This window comes from Chelon labrosus, assembly GCF_963514085.1.
Source record: "Chelon labrosus genome assembly, chromosome: 1".
Taxonomy (NCBI): domain Eukaryota; kingdom Metazoa; phylum Chordata; class Actinopteri; order Mugiliformes; family Mugilidae; genus Chelon; species Chelon labrosus.
The window spans coordinates 13,590,925-13,607,456 of NC_140337.1; the positions used below are offsets into that span (position 1 = coordinate 13,590,925).

General features: G+C 40.6%; 1 protein-coding gene across 1 annotated transcript in view; it reads right to left on the bottom strand.

Annotated features, from left to right (window-relative positions):
• Positions 1-5,230: 5,230 nt before the first annotated feature.
• LOC311486633 (adhesion G protein-coupled receptor L3) overlaps positions 5,231-16,532 on the bottom strand; it is a 134,601-nt gene continuing 123,299 nt past the window's right edge. Inside the window, exons 19-22 of the mRNA XM_084542557.1 lie at positions 15,508-15,604; positions 10,966-11,091; positions 9,479-9,496; positions 5,231-8,216 (exon numbers count right to left, since the gene is read on the bottom strand). Of these exons, the coding sequence (XP_084398683.1) occupies positions 7,267-8,216; positions 9,479-9,496; positions 10,966-11,091; positions 15,508-15,604 (1,191 nt within the window). The 3' untranslated portion in view covers positions 5,231-7,266. The remainder of the gene's footprint in view (positions 8,217-9,478; positions 9,497-10,965; positions 11,092-15,507; positions 15,605-16,532) is intronic.

A 16,532-nucleotide genomic window follows, 5' to 3' on the forward strand; every position in this document is an offset into this window, starting at 1 on the left:
AAAAAAATATATATGAATAAACATGAAGCAATCTGTGATAGATAATATCTATATTACATGTGAGTTTGCTAGCATAATATACAAATACAGGAGGTATCATGCAGTTCAGGGATTTAAGCATAACATTTACAATTGGGCATAATGTTATGGCTGTACTGTGTATATTTTTCTTTTTGTGATGATCTATCCATCTCAAGACTGTTGGTCATTTAAACAAGGCATTTACCAATTGGGATATCGGGCCCAATATTTTTCACTATTTCTGGGTACATTACAAACCAAATGTAAAACTGATAATAAAGGTGCAGGCTGCAGCATGAAAGAGTCTCACATAAACATAGGTGCAAGAGTCAACTTCCAACAGCTGCTGCTCCTTTTTGGCTCGTCTGTTTTCTCATTATTATTATTTGTTTTTTTGTTTAATTTGTATGCAAATGAATAATAATAATAATTTGGCAGTTCGTCCTGCTGATGCGTTCAAATGTCATTCTGCCTAATCAGAACTGGGACTGTACAGTTCATTTTAATTACGTTAGATTGCTTCAGAATTAAAGCCAGCTTTGCAAATCGACACATTCTCAGCTCCATCCATTTTAAAATTATATATGAATGAATTAAGTAAATCTTATATTTTATTATGTCATGTAAAGCACAATAAATAACATCTTTTGAATGTGTACTCATATCCAAATAATATAAAAGTCTCAATTGTGTATTAATTCTTATTAAATTAACTTAACATATTAATTTAAATAAATAACTACTGAATTGTGCTCAATCCTAAACCTTCATAGCATCAAAAAGTCTCCACTGCTAACCTCAGTGCTAATTCATATTTAGCTTACAGTATATAAAACACACAACTTACCTTTGTGTCTCGAGTGTTTTCGAGCGTGGCTTGTGTCCTCCATGGTGTCCTTCACCGATAGTCAAGTGTTCGTAATTTTCCATAAAATAAATAAATACATTTCTTAAGTAAAAGACTGTTAGCTACCTTTTTCCCCATTAGCCATCGTTTAGATTCACATCACTGCTGGAAACTGACAGACGACGCAGGGTGAACTTCCTAGTCACATTTAAGACAATACTTTCTCTCGGTTTAGCCAAACAAGTTACAAACATAAACACACAGAAAACTCCACTAGGTTAAATTTTTTTTTTTTATATTTATATTGTTTTTCTGGCCGCCATTGGAAAAGAACTGAACTGGAGACAGGCTGATGAAAACGTCAAACAACTAGCTATAGCAACATTTATGCTAATAACAACCCATAATGCAACACGTTCTAAATATGTCAGGCGCTTCAGGTAAATTTAACAAATAAAAGGTAATGGAAGGAATATATATATATATATTATTTATTTATTTTTATTTAACAATATTAAAAAAAAATACATACCTATATGTATTAATATTGCTTCTTTGTTTTTGTCTTAAAAAATACCAATTAGAGTGATACATAGAATCTGATAATGGGGTGCCATTTATAATATGATTATTTGTTTATTTCAGATTTTTATTTTAGACCTTGCTCGGCCATGTACACTGAACAAAAATCTAAACGCAACACTTTTGTTTTTGCTCCCATTTTTCATGAGATGATGCCTTTTACTGTGGCCAGCCTAAGGCACACCTGTGCAATAATCATGCTGTCTAATCAGCATCTTGATATGCCACACCTGTGAGGTGGGATGGATGGAGTGCTCACTATCACAGATTTAGACATATTCGTGAACAATATTTGAGAGAAATGGTTATTTTGTGTATACAGAAAATGTTTTAGATCTTTGAGTTCAGCTAATGAAAAATGGGAGCGAAAACAAAAGAGTTGCGTTTATATTTTTGTTCAGTGTATGTTTCCATCAGCACATGTTCGAACCACTGATAATAGTTGAGACTAAATTAAACAATTTGTGTGTGTGCTGGAAAAGTTTGTGCTAATTTATCATTGTCAAAGTTCTTTAAACTCAACACGCTTCATGATCATGAAGTACCTGAATCTCAAGTACAATCACATTCCCCAAAATTTCCAGCACTTCAGACCCCAAAGTGGCAGACATAGACAGATATGCCCTTCCATCCATTTTAAATCAATGTTATCTTTACTTATTCTTCTCTTTTATGTGCTGGGGCTGCCAAGTTGCCCCAATACACATAACTGGAGACGAGATTGATTCACCTTTCAATTGGAATTCTGCCAGGCGTTCGACCATTGATTTTTCACTGGCGGGCAAGATGTGAAATGTGCCCCACATCTGATCTTTTCGCCGGCTGCTGTTCGCACGGCGTACAGGTGTAACTCCGCACACCAAACTCAGGCGCCATCTTCTCGACCAGACGCCTCAAAAATAGATGCTCATCATTATCAGAGCTCCACTTTCTCCTCCTGTGTCAAACTGTTCACGCATCCCTGTCGAACTACATGTGCAGTCCTCACACAAGGCGTGAAAATGGCACAAACTAGTGTGAAAACCTATAGTTACCAATGGTGACTATGCATCTGTTTGCTATGCAGTGGCATTAATGCTGAGAAGACACTATAAACATGTGATTACTTAAAATTAAGATGTGTTAATGATAAAATAAATCAGTCATGGATTAAGCGAGACCGCTTAAATGCTGGAGGAGGGATGTGGGTGAGGCAGACATTGCCCTCAACTGTCAGCAGCAAGGATATCTCTAGTCACATGGGTGGTCCAATGAAACAGCCTGCCAGCGAAAAAAAGCTTCCTCGGGGGGTTAAAAGTGTGACTATCTTTGTCATAACCATCTCTATTATGGGTGTTATTCTAAATAAAGGTCTCAAATGTTTTAATCCTCTATAACCTGTGAAATAATGGAAACAAAATAGATGATGGCAGCCCATTCCTATAATTGCATTTAATCTCTAGGCTGTAAGAGTGTGAACAAACTTCTACAAATACTGTCTATTGACCGCGTCTACGAGCTCCTAGAACAGAGTGTCCTATCTTTAGAGCAGTGAGCACATGTCAACACTTATTTTGTAGTTAAGGAGGTAAGCAGAAAACCTTTAGCAATTAAGGATTTCAATCTAAAGTCTGATGGCCTCTCCAGTGAAATCAATACACATTTGTGCTAGTCAGAAAATATTCTCACTCGGCTAAACAGCGTCAGACTTCCAAAGTGTAATTCGTTGAAACTGTATGTTTAAACTTCTGCGCGGCGTCGCAAGCATCCCGAGGGGAGTGGGCCTGGCCGCTGCTTACTCACCGGTGCGTTTTGTGCCACGTGGGCGAGTTTCCCCGGGGCAGCGCCAGGCCCCCCCCCCCCCCCGGCGTGGTTTATGCGCTTGTGCAACGTGGCCATTTATAAAGCGGGCAGAGAGGGGCCGGAGTCACATCTTCAGCACAATTCATGAGCTCGCCCGGGTTTGCAAAACGCCAGTCAAAGTGATGCAGCGGTGACGTCCGGAGCCCTTTCTGTCATATCTTCCCGAGTCACATCTCCAAGCATATGAGCCAGAATAAAAAGCTGGAGTTGAGGCATCTCACCACACCTCACCCCCCCTCCACCTCCACCCAACCCTTCTTCATCTTGTGACCTAAGATCCTGGCTCTAATAAGAGGAGCCACACATCTCTGGCAATTTTTCACAATGACTCAGCCATCAATCACAGCACCAGCTCTGTGAAAATAGACTCCAAACCCCAATACTTTACATGCAGGATAAAGTAAACGTGCAGACATGGTGACAGAGACGTACAGGAAGTTTATCACACTGTATATTAATGATTTCATCACTCCAGCCTGAATGTCTGGTTTAAAATGGCGGTTTGTGAAGAGTCCACCACAATGAAACTGAATATATTTCAACCTGCATTGCCTCTGAATGTAACATTAAACTAAAGGCCTCTACATAATGAGAAGGGCTTGCCAATGGCGTCTATAACGGCAATCAACATCCGTGCCTGCTGCTCCGCTGCAGATGTTAATGTCTTGTTTTATTGCTGTGGTTTTCCAGCTCACAAATAGGCCGAACGCTTTAAGTCTCAGCGCTCTGACTTAATCAGCCACACGCAACTGGAAGCTCTGTCGCAGACAAACAAGCCGATCACAACCCCTGCACGGCGCAAAACTGCACATCGGAAGCAAAAGAGCGTACCATGAATGTTGAACTTCCAATATGGGGATTCATCTGGGATTCTTATGGCCTCTGCTACAAGTTTAAGCTGTTTGCGGACATGTTAAGTATGAAGTGTTGAGGGATTTCTAGAAATCTTTTAATATCCTTGTGGTCAGTAATTCCTTAATGCTTTGATTTTCCTCTCAGCCAAAACGTTGTAGCCCAAAATGCTTTGGCCTGTTCTACATTCATGGAGGCCTGAGCAGCCTCCACTGAGCTGGCAGTGCTGCTGGTGAGGGAGGGGCATTAGAACAAATTAGTACACGCCCCTTAGTGCAGGATGACTCATCTTTTTTTTTTTTTTTTCATCAATTAACATTACAAACTCTAAAACGCCTTTAAGGATACAGACAAATAAATTATTTTGTAATCTTTGGGCCAGATAAAATATAGTGTAGGACATATGTGAAAAAAAATGTTACATACACAAATGTAAACTTTGTCAAAGGATACACTCCAGCATTGTTAAATGCCTTAAACCTTATTGTTATGTACACCGATCAGGCAAAACATTATGTCCTAATATTGTGTAGGTCTCCCTTGTGCCTCCAAAACTGTTGCGACTCATCAGAGAATGGACATGGTCCTTCTGAGGGTGTCCTGTGGTGTCTGGCAACAGAATGTTGTTAGTGGGGACCTTTGGGTGCTATGAGTTGAGGGGAGGGGCCTCTGTGGATCATCCCACAGATACTTGATCAGTTTGGGATCGAGTGAATTTGGAGGCCAGGTCAACACCTTGTGCTGTTTTTCATGTTTTTTTTTTAGTTGTTCCTGAAGCGTTTCTGTGTGTGTGTCTGTGTCAGGCTGCATCCTGCTGGGGATGGCTGCTGCCATCAAGGAGTGTCATAGCTATGGGGTGGGGGTGTCTGGTCTGGTCTACGTGGGTGGTACATGTCTAAGTAGCATCCACATGAATGAATGCCAGGTTCAAATGTTTCCCCTACAGAACATTGTATTGTCAAAAGATGGTCAATGTTATTTACTTCTCCTGTCAGGGGTTTTAATGTTGTGGCTGGTTTAATAGTGAATTTTACCACTGTATTTCAGGCTCAGCATCATAAAACAACTGAACTGCTGTCAATGTAAGTTACTGTAAGGCAGCATGCCTACCTCTCTTCATGCCTCTTGACAGGATGAATGGTCCCGTTGACTCTTGTGATTCCTGCGTAGCGTATCAAACTCACAATGTACACACTACATCTGTAAAGAATTCATTGGTTACGCCAGCGGTGATATTGAAATATTTATTACAGCTTATGAAATCACTGCTTCTATTGTAAAGCAGACCAGAGCATACAGAGCACATCCACTGTTGCTGGGCCAAAATTTATTTGGCACTAAGATGGATAGGGGGCTAATGAGGGATATAAACTGATAATTAAAACAAAAAAAAATAATAAAAAGAAAAAAAGAAAAACAGCACTGATCGTTCAGTATTTGGAGGTCCTTAGCTGTAATCCATATAAAAGTGTTCCAAGACCCAGACAAAACACCAGAACTTTTGTCATAGCTATGTGATGAATCTTAATCAGTAATTTATTTGTTGGCAAACAAGTTTCACTGTTACAACAAATATTAGTTATGAGGTCATTCAACTCGGAAACCAATACAAAAAGGAATAAATAAGAAGCCATAATCATAGCCAATAATAAAAACTTATTTGTGCCACTAAACGTCCTTCCGCCCTCAGTTTTATTACTGGTTGTTCAGCAAATAAATAAATATATTTTCTCCCCGAAGAAGGAAAAGAAAAACACTTCCAGTTCTCTCACTCCAAAAGCTCTTTCTTTAATAAGTAAACCAGCCATCGTTCTTTTTTTTTTTTTTTGTACAAGTGCCTAGTGCTCATCAAGGTTGAAGTTGTTCTCTTTCTGAGAAGCACAAGTGTTTTTCTGAATGCCAAAATAGATGCAGAATGCACTATAAACCTTTCCGAGGGACAGCTCATGATTAGCTTGGACCGATTCCTGTCTCCTTGACGATGTGCGGATCAGAGCGCCGCCATCCACACGGTAAAACAGAGGAAAGGGAAAGCGAACGGAAACGGAAATCATACCGGAAAAACAAAAAGGTGAATATACGTCTCACAAATATGCCTGCACGATACGTGTGTTCTTGTGGTATTTTTTGTGTTATTTTGTTCCTTGTTCAGATGATCTCGGAAAGTGATAAAAGTGGAAAACCAAAAAATAAAAAAATAAAAAAAAAACAGACGTGTACCAGAAACCCAGGAAGGCCAGCACAACAGAACTAAAATTGCTCCTAATCACTACATTTTACAGAGACAAAGGGTTTGCTCAGAACGGGGAGAAAAAAAAGCAAAGAAAAAAAAGCATACTATTATGTGCAATGCTAGTTATCTGTACAGTTACATAGAAATATCTCATAATTCTCTTATTAGTTTTTTCTCCCTCTTTTAACAACTGTTATTACAGTAAAATGAAAGGAAAAAAAAAAAGAACAGCTATGCTTGAAAGCATACGATCAATAATTCCTTTATGGTCATTGTTCAAAATGTGTGTGTGTTTGTTTTTTTTTGTTGTTTTTTCTTTCTTTTTTTTTGTCTTTTTTTCATTGAAGGGACACTCCAGCAAACAAAATGTGCTGCAACTCACCAAAGAGGAAGAAAATTTCTCAAAAAGTCAATATAGATACAGAAGTATAATAAAATAGTCCTTTTTTTTTTTTTTTTTTTAAACTCCCCCCTCCATTTATTCTGGTGAAGTCTACGGTTTAGACTTTTGGGGCTATGCAGTTCCTTCTCGACTGTCAGACTATATCTCTGAGGCCTAAAAATCCTGTGTGAGTTAACTGTCTCTTTTCACAATGAGACAAAACACGCCAAACCACACGGGGTTTGGGGGAGGAAGGGAGGGACACAACATCAACATCCTGTAATGTCTAAGCAAATATAGTCACATATTAGCCCCCGTTCGCCGCAGTTATTATCCTGCTCGTGGTCAGTCACAGCGAGAGTACAGTTTATTTGCTCTGCCTCAGTCTTCGGGACACAGAATAAAAAGAAAGGCTACCACTGCCAACGACTGATGGAACGAGGGGACACAGGGAAGAGAAGAGGACTGTGGGAGTAGGATGGGGTACAGGTGGCAAGGTGTTTGGGCCTATAGGCTGGTGACCAGGTGCGAAGGCTCCGGGTGGGCGTCTTCTGGAGATAGATCCTCTCTGTTAGGGGGCACGATGAAGCCATCGCTGCTGCCCCGCCCTAGCTGGTAGTAGGAGTGCAGCTGATGGAGGTGGTTACGGGAGCCCAGGTTTGGCATGCTTTTGTAATAAACGTCGTCCGAGCTGGCATCCTGGCTCTTGGCGTCCCCGCCTTCCTTGGAGCCGTCAGCAGATTCTGCAGACACATCAGGCAGGCCGGGGAGCATGGGCATGCTGGTGTAGAGCGAGTCTCTCTGGTGGTTGTGGCTGGGTGACGAGCCCTCGTCCTCGGTGTGCTCGTTAGTGAGTAAGGGAAAGAAACTTTCGCTGTTCTCCTGGGGGATCCTCCTCCGGGACGAGGACGACGTGGTGGCGGACGAGAAGGGGTGGTGGGGCAGCGGAAGGGGTGGCGGCACCGGCTGGTGGAGGTGGTTGTGAAGGTTGTCCACCGCCGGCAGGGACGGGGGCGGCCTCTGCGGCAACAGCGGGGCGTTCGACTCCTCGCGAATTAACTCCAGGCCGAGGCCTTCGTCGTGGTGCGGACCAAAGGTGGTGTGGTCGTCCAGGCTCAGCGCGACGTTCATGCCGATCCCCACTCCCAATCCCATCCCGTAGCCGCTGTCCTTGCCGCCGTTGCTAACATTGTTGACCAGCTTATTCATGAGGTTCCGGTTCTGCTCGTTTGAGCGCTCGTGGGAATTGTTGAGGTAGGAGGGGATATAATTGGAGGTGAGCTCTTTCAGGATCTTCTTTTCCAGGGTGGTCTCCTTGTGGTTGTAGCCCCGATCAATGATCTGGACGCAGTCACTCATGTACTCGGCGCTGGCGATGCTGTAACTGTTGCCATGGTTACCATTCAGTGGTAGAGTATCCATGACACTTGTATCCCGGGCATTGTTCAGGATTCCCTCTGGAATGACAAACACGGGTTGGGGAATAGAGTGGGTGAGTGAGAATGCTGGGTGTAATTGCCACGGCTAAATGTCAGGCATTTATTTTTTTTTTGCAAACACAGACAACTACCATCAAATACTGCAGCCTTTTTATTCTGAAATATGTCCTCACCCTCACAGTTTTATTAAATGCACTTGGACATAAAGACCCTACATTATTTAAATCAGAGCAATACAGTTTAATACTCACAATAACTGCCTGTAAATATGAGCATCACACACACACACACACTTACCTTGTTACCAAAAACCCTTTCTTTCACTTAGTTTGCATTAAATGTGACTGATCAGTCTACGGAAGTGATGAAAACACTGATACATGTGCGACGCAAAACACCACAAACCTCAAGCACAGCACGGCACGAAAACACAAAACATGTACAATCACAGACACAAAAAAAATTTAAAAAGTCCAAGCCATGCAATTTACTTTTTAAATGAAACACCAAAGTCAAAAGCACCAGCTGTAAGTCTACACCCCAAACATATTGTCCCATGTGAGCATTGCAATATAACATTGTAACAATGGAAAGAACAATTTAGATATATCCTTTATCTGTGTGAACAGAACTCTCTAAATCTCTAAATATGATATGAAGTTCAAATGTTTGAGAATCAAACCACAGTGGAAGGAAGACTTCCTGTTCTCTCTTTTGCACGAATGTGTAGCTTTCATATTTTATCAAGTCCATGCCATCAACATCAAAGCAAATATCGGACGATAATTCAAACTTCCTCGGACAAGGCCATCCAGCTTATTAAATGTGTCAAGCCCGCGGCTTGACCTCTTGAAAATTTGACAAGACGCATTTCTCAGACCTTCAAGAAGCGTACCGTCTTTGATCAAAGTCAATGGTAAAGAAATGTCATAAAATAACAAAAGGCACTGCATTCTGAAAAGATTACAGATCAATTTATACTGACGTGCCTTTACGAAATGTTGAGGAGCTGTAATTGGATTTGCTTATTCAGAGTGTGATATCAATGGATGTTTGATCGCCGTAAAAAAAGACGAAGAGTCAAATATCTTTTTTTACATCAAATACTCTAAACTACACGTCTGCTTCTCAGTGAGGAGCCTCTGTCACAAAGAAATATATATATTACTGCCAAAGGGAATGACATTGTTTTCAATAAGCCTTTGTCAGCATCAAGAGAAAAGAAAGTAAAGCCAAAGTCAATTACATTTGATAAGCAATGTTTAGTTTGACTCCCATACTTGTCTCTCTGTAGGGCTCTTTTTGGGACAGCATGAGGGAAAGGAAAGAAGAAAACACCATAAGCATAACAGTGACAGGTAGAAAGAGAAATGTGCACATACAGTACGCTGATGACGCATCAGGAAAATGTCTCTGGAATGCAACTGTTTTATGTCACCATGCAAATCCTGCAACACCCGCAGAAAAGAACCTCGACGCATCCCTTAACAAATACACTAAAAGTATTTTTACTTTGGCGAGATCCTCGGGGGGAAATGTGGAGAAGGTACTTGAGCATCAAATGCACAGATAAATCTCTGGATGCATTAGCATTTTCATTCTTACACATATTTCTTTTCCATGTACGGCCATGTAAGTAAATTATAGGCCCCCATCACGAGCTCGGATGCGAGTGCTTGTATTGCATACATAAATTATCCGCAGATCAAAGCTCTGTGAGTGAGTTCGCTTTTTTTTTTATCTCAGTTTTACACAAGTTTCCCAGTTTTACAGACTCACAAACTTACAGCAATCTCATATTGACTGCTCAGAGCTGGAATAAAATAAGCTCTGCAGAGAATAAGAAGAATAGAATTCCAATAGTCAGACGGACCCAGAATAAAGTAGATAGCGTGCTGGTTGATCTAAAATAGTTTCCAATACTCAGATCTAATAGCCGTAATGGTGTCATAGCTAATGTATTGGAAAGTTGTGTCACCAAAACGCAGATAAAATTTACTTAAAACCCACATATTGAATATCTATAAGAGCAGCTATTTAAATGAATAATGTACTTTAGTTTTTGCAGAGTTTCGCCGAGAGAATCAAACGGCAAGCGTCACGTCTGTTTTTAAGATCACTCTCTTCTATTAAACATAAATGTCTTGCATTTTAAATTCCGTTTCAGTGACGTGTACCGCAAAATAACAACGCAGCGGTGAAAATAAAGAAACGCTGCAACTAAAAGCAAACAGACAGGAGAGACACGGCACACGAGCTTCACCGACAACATCAGAGCAGCACATTTAAAATAAATGACTGGAGATGCATCCGCGCTCCCCCGTGGGCAACCGTTCTTCATTTCAGAGGATTTCCTCATTTTTGCAATCTGCGTTGGCCAAACTGAATCGCACGCCCTGGACAGAAGCTGAGATGCACCTCCAATGAAAAAAAAAAAAAACACAGCAAAACAAACCTGTAGGATTTTTGTAATAAAGCTATAGTTTGTTCAAAGCTTACACAAGACATCTAGAGCAGTGATTTTTTTTTCTTTTTTTTTTTTAAATTAAAGCCCCGTAAAAACTCTCAAGGGTGAGCGCTGGCGTTTCAGCTTAGTGCAAGTCCATTACTTTCAACTCTCCAATCTACTCTCTGTTCGGGAACTAAAACGTGCCACCTAGCAGTTTCTTTAGGACCAGACATGTGGAAGTAGAAGGACAAAAAAAAAACAAAAAAAAAAAACACTGCCCTAGCCACAATGTTAAAGAATGAAAATAAGCTAGCACACCTTGTGTGTTGTACATGCCCAGAGGGTTGTTATAGACTGCCGATTCCCCAAGCAATGTATTATAGGGATTGTTAGTGCCATGAGGACGTAGGAGTGCATTAGGTATAAGATGGTTAGCCATAGCCCCTGGAGCAGCCAGAAAGAGACAGAGACAGAAAAAAAAAACAGAATAGAACAAGAGCATAGAGACAGAAAGAAGGTAGGTGGGTAGATAAATTGAGATATAGAGAGAAAGAGAGAGAACATACATATCAGTTGGGCAGATGCAGCTGAGCAATGACAGCCATTAACATTCAAATGATCACATGATCATTAATGTCGGAGGTTTTGCTACATGAAACTGACATGGCTAATGGGACCGATGGAAAGTGTGTTAATTGTATTGCTAATGCCGGCCATTAGTGTTGAGCCAGTCTTTTTTTTTTTTTTTTTCTGATTGTGCTCCACATTCAGGCAGCGTACACGCGTTAACAGACATAAAGAATTACAAAGAAGCACCGACATGGCCAACAGAACACATGTATTGACACATTTCTAGACTCAAAAAGGACAGAATGCAATAACAGGTCAAAAAATAAAAAGTAAATCCTGCTTTCCAATTTAGCAAAAATAAAATAAGGTGTTGTGTTCCTATCATTTTTCAAAATAACTAAGAATTATTTATCTATATGTCAAAACATATGCCCCATTCACAGCGTTCGTTGTGAATTAGAAGCCAGTCTTGAATGCCTATTATTTCTATTTAATTTGGGGAGATTTATTTGGGGATAGTGTAGCATATAAAATAAGCCACCACACTGAGGTCCTGCTAGAAAGAAATGACATAAAAAATACATTTCACTTTCCAACAAACCCATGAAGCTAACATTAGCTTAGCAAGCTAGCTGTAACAGAACTCCAAGATATTTTACATTTTATTTTTGCTGGCAAAAATACCACTTGAGCTTAATAAGGCTACTTGGTAAAGATAACAGTTTAACCACATTTGACCAACCCAAGTAGCTAACATTTGCGCGGTAAGCTAGCTCCAGCAGATAAAGTTTGCAAGTAATTGATGGAGTTGGGGTGCTTTCTACCGTTGTTTTACAAAGAAATAAGCCTAATGTTATGTCAACATCTACTACTAGAGTCTCAATCCTGCTCCACCAACAGACTGAAGAACTCTTTCGTCCCCCTGGCCATCAGGCTGTACAACAGCTCTCAGTGATGGCAGGAGACACAATAGACAATGGACAAATCTTTTGCTCCCTACTTACTGGACACTCTGTCATTTACCATGTCTGTCTACCTCTGCTACATCTGGTGACTGTGATTTTCATTCATTTTTTTTCCCATTTGTAGCTCTCATATTTATAAAAAACAAACAAAAAAAAACCCTTCTACTTCTACTGGTCACTTTATATTTCTAACAGGTCACTTTATATTTATATGTTCTAACAGGTCACTTTATATTTTTAACATAGTTTATAGTTGTATAAACATTTTATTTCTAGTCACTTTCTATTTTTTATATAGCTTTTGTATTTTATGTTCAATGTTTGTAACTGCTACTGGATGCTTGAATTTCCCTCGGGATTAATAAAGTATCTATCTATCTATCTATCTATCTAGAGATTAGAATAGTCAATACTTTTGATAAGGGTAGCATTTTAGCTAATATTAGCATAGTAAGCTAGTTCTAGTTGATAAAGGTTACCATTTAAGCTAACAAAGTGGCCACATACACACACAAAAAATATGACAGGCCTGCCTTTTGCCTTTTTGTTTAAAATAAACTAAGGGTTTTGAGTTTGCTTCACAACTATTAACACAGTACACTACATGCTGTGTAAAAGTAAAGACAATTTGAAGGGCCTGTGCAGCAATGGAAAGAAAGGACCTCACTAGCGGTCAATTGCTCCGCTATTATTATTCCTCCTGCCAATCTTATGAGCTGAAGTGGTATAACATTTCCTTTTCTCCAAAGAGCAAAGTTCAATATTTGCTCATTCTCTTTTGCGCCGTGGCAGAAATAACCTCTGAATGAAGTGGTGTATCCTCTCTTTAGTCAAGACGGTCATTACTTTGCCTCGGCCTCGCCTCCTTCACAACAGAACAGAGGCTCATTTTCTATTTATGCGACGCTTGTGTTCAGATACTTGCTGCCAGGATCTTGCCCGAATGACTCATCAGTTTCCCATCCACATACTACCACATGGAAAAAAAATAAAAATAAAAGCAGCCTTCAAATTCTGAGCCCCGTTGATTAGCTGCAGGTTTGAAGCATCTTAAACGTGAATCCTGCATATCCTCCAATGTTTGTTTTTCCTCCGCTGATGATAAAAATTATTTATTTGCGAGTGTTTGAATACATTACGCGGAATATATCAAGGATGCTGAAAATATTTGTGGGTCGCGTTCATTTCCTGTTTACAAGATGTTTTTCTTTTCTTCCTCCTGTCAACATGATATGACGCTATTATTTTTAAAGAAGCCAAACTCGAGTCTTGTGAGGTGAATGCAATGCTTCCGTGCCGGAGCAGGTTAACATCTTTTATCTAAAGGAACGAGGGCAGAGCAATTAGATCCTCCTGCTGACTCTACTGTTCTTTTCTGATGCTCTGAATCTGTCACACCAATGCAAAAAAAAGGGATTTTACATTACATCGTGATGAATGTTTTAAAAAAGTTGTTCATATACTTTTTAGACAGTGTTTTAATTGCACTTCCTATGCTGTAGAACGTTTCTTAATGGAATTTTAAAAGTATTACACTGCTACTGATTTGGTCTCATCTTTCACCATTATTCACAGTTTGTGTTAGTATTAATTAAGCATGTTATAATTTTGCCTGGGAAACCGAATGTTGTTTTGATTTTTAAAAAACTGTAATTTCTTGTCGCTGTTCGCCCTAATTACAGTGTGTTCCATAAACATCAGCCCCTTTTGAATTTTTCCCAGTGACAGATCCCCCACTTATTGTGTCTCTGTTTCAATTGGACAATTTCCAAAAAATCACACTGATTGTGTGGCAATAATCCTGAATACCGGGACAAATTGAACACGCGGCGCTGTCGAGATGATTGCACGACTCCGCTCTCGAGGGGAGCGCGGCGAGAGTGTCAGCTGCGAGCTCACTGTCGCATGCAAGAGGAGGGGAAGAAGCCCCGGCGCGGAGAATGAAAATGACAAATCAGCAAGAAATATATACGCATCCTCAACACATAATTCCTTGATAACAACACGGGAGCAGCCGGGGATGAGTGCAATTCTATTTGCATCTGTTCCTTATGATGCTGGCAGAACGTACTTCCCCTGCACGCTTTTTAGCTCATGTTGAGTGTTTTCTCCAGCAGACCCAGCCTGGTAAGAAGCCAAGGGTATAAAAGTGCATTAATAATTTCAATATCCGCCTTTTGTGTATATGGAAGATCCGTGTAGGCCTTTCTTCAACTCCCGACCTACGGCTCCACCTCCCAGTCCCAGTTTAGCTCTTTCGCAGTTGATAAAAGCGGCCTCTGTTGATGGTGCTAAGCTGAGTGCCTAATTATTGAGATCATGACACTTCCTCGCTGTGTCGAACATTAATCCATCATTGTAACTATGCATTAGCGTCTGCGCAAGCAGGCACCCAGAGTGAATTTAGAGAGCGAGCGGTGAGGAACCCGAGCCCTCCATCAAGAGATGTGATGACTGTGGAGAGTGTTAGGGAGGGATGCCAGCAAGTGTTTGCTCCTTGATGTCAGATGTAGTGCGGTGTCTATTTTCTGTACAACCTGAGAGACTCCAAAGTGAACTCCATTCACAGTCTGCCCCTGTCAAATGCATTTAGGGAAAATCCTTTGTATTAATGTGTTTCATTTCTACTGGATTGATCTTTAGTTTGGTATTCAGCGCTTTTCCTGAGACGGTGCCCAGTTTCTGTTTCGAGGGTTTTGCAGCCGCAAGGAAAAACGTCCATTAAACGCACCACAACTACAATTTTCATTTACGATTTAATAAAACGCATTATTAAAATGAGTACTTTGTCACGTCTTTGACACCTAATATGGCATACTAGTTTGCATACCTACATGCTGTTTGTGCTTTAAAATCAAATACTTCAAATGCAATTTTCTGTAACAGTAAGGATTTTATCCTTTCAATCACATTTTCTTTCATCCAAGTGAAAAATGCAGCAGCCTCAATGCATCTCATTTCTCAGATTCCAAAACTCACTTTGGCACTCGGCGATAATTAAAGGTTGAATGGGAAGAAGGCATGTTTTTCTAGGAGATTTAATTATTTGGGCCATCCGAGGTTGCAGAATGACTGATTTGCCTTGGGTTTATTTGTTGCGACGAGGTTTGTGGCTAAAAGTGTGTTTAAAAGAGGGGCTTTTAATTCTATAAAGTCCCTGTTTCGCATTGAGAGGAAAGCAATTACAAGAGCAATTTAAGAAAACACTTTTGTGAAAAAAAAAAACAAAAAAAAAAGCTTCTCGCTAGAGCCATACAGTTTGAGGTGAAGACCACCTAATCGACCAGTCATTCCTGAAAACACGGTATGCAGCAGGACCAAGTACCTCTGTTGAGTGACGCTGAGCTGTTGATGTCGCCAGTCATGAAGGAGGACTCGGACTGTTTTCGGACTGTGTCGTTCCACATTCGACGGATGCGGCTCTGCGGAGACAAACAGGCATGCCAGAACACATGTCACTGTCAGTAATGCAATATAAAAAGCGGCATCATCACCCAGACATCAGCGGCATCATTGAACACAATAAAGCCTCAAACTGTCATCTTTTTGAATCTGGTATTTAAACCATGAGACGCATCAGCCGTGGGGATGGCCTCCAATTAAAGATGAGTGCTGGGATAGGTGCAGTCAATAATAAAGTCATCAGTCAAGCTTTCTGAATCAGTGTCTTGAGTTGCAAAGGCTCAATTCAAGAGGGTTCATCCTGGTTAATTATGAGAGAGTCCCACGGGCTGTTGCACAAGCTTAGGGTCTGAATATATCCTGTGCCGGAGAGGCTTGGCGGAAGGGTTTTTCCATTCAAAATATACAAGGTTTGATGAAGTTGAGAACAAAATAGCGCGTTAAACGTTGACCAAGCTAACGGTTGAAATGCAGGAGTACAGCATCACACGGGTTTAAGCAAGGCTCATCTGGAGGAAATTATCCATTGATTTCCTTTGGATTTATCTGTCGGACTTCCAGTTATCCACTCATCATCTCAGCTTAACAGCCCCACCTGTTTTATCTGCCTGCTTTTATTGCAGTCTGTGCCTCTTCATTGCTTCACCCCCCCTCCTGGACTACCGGATCAACAACAATGTCAAGGTTCCGTCTACAGCTCCCAGGGGGATCTCTGACCGGACGCTTGTTACAGGGTCCTAGCCCTATAAATCTGCCTAATCGATGGGGTCACCTGCAATCTTTTAATTAAATAGCACTCGCTCATTTTGATGACTTAACTGTACTTAGGTCATCTTATGTTCGTACAGTTTTCTTGTGCAATGAGGGATATTAGTAAGATTTTAGACGCACTTGTTTCCAGCAAATTAATAGAGTAATGTGGCTTTTTTTTTCTTTCATTACAACCTG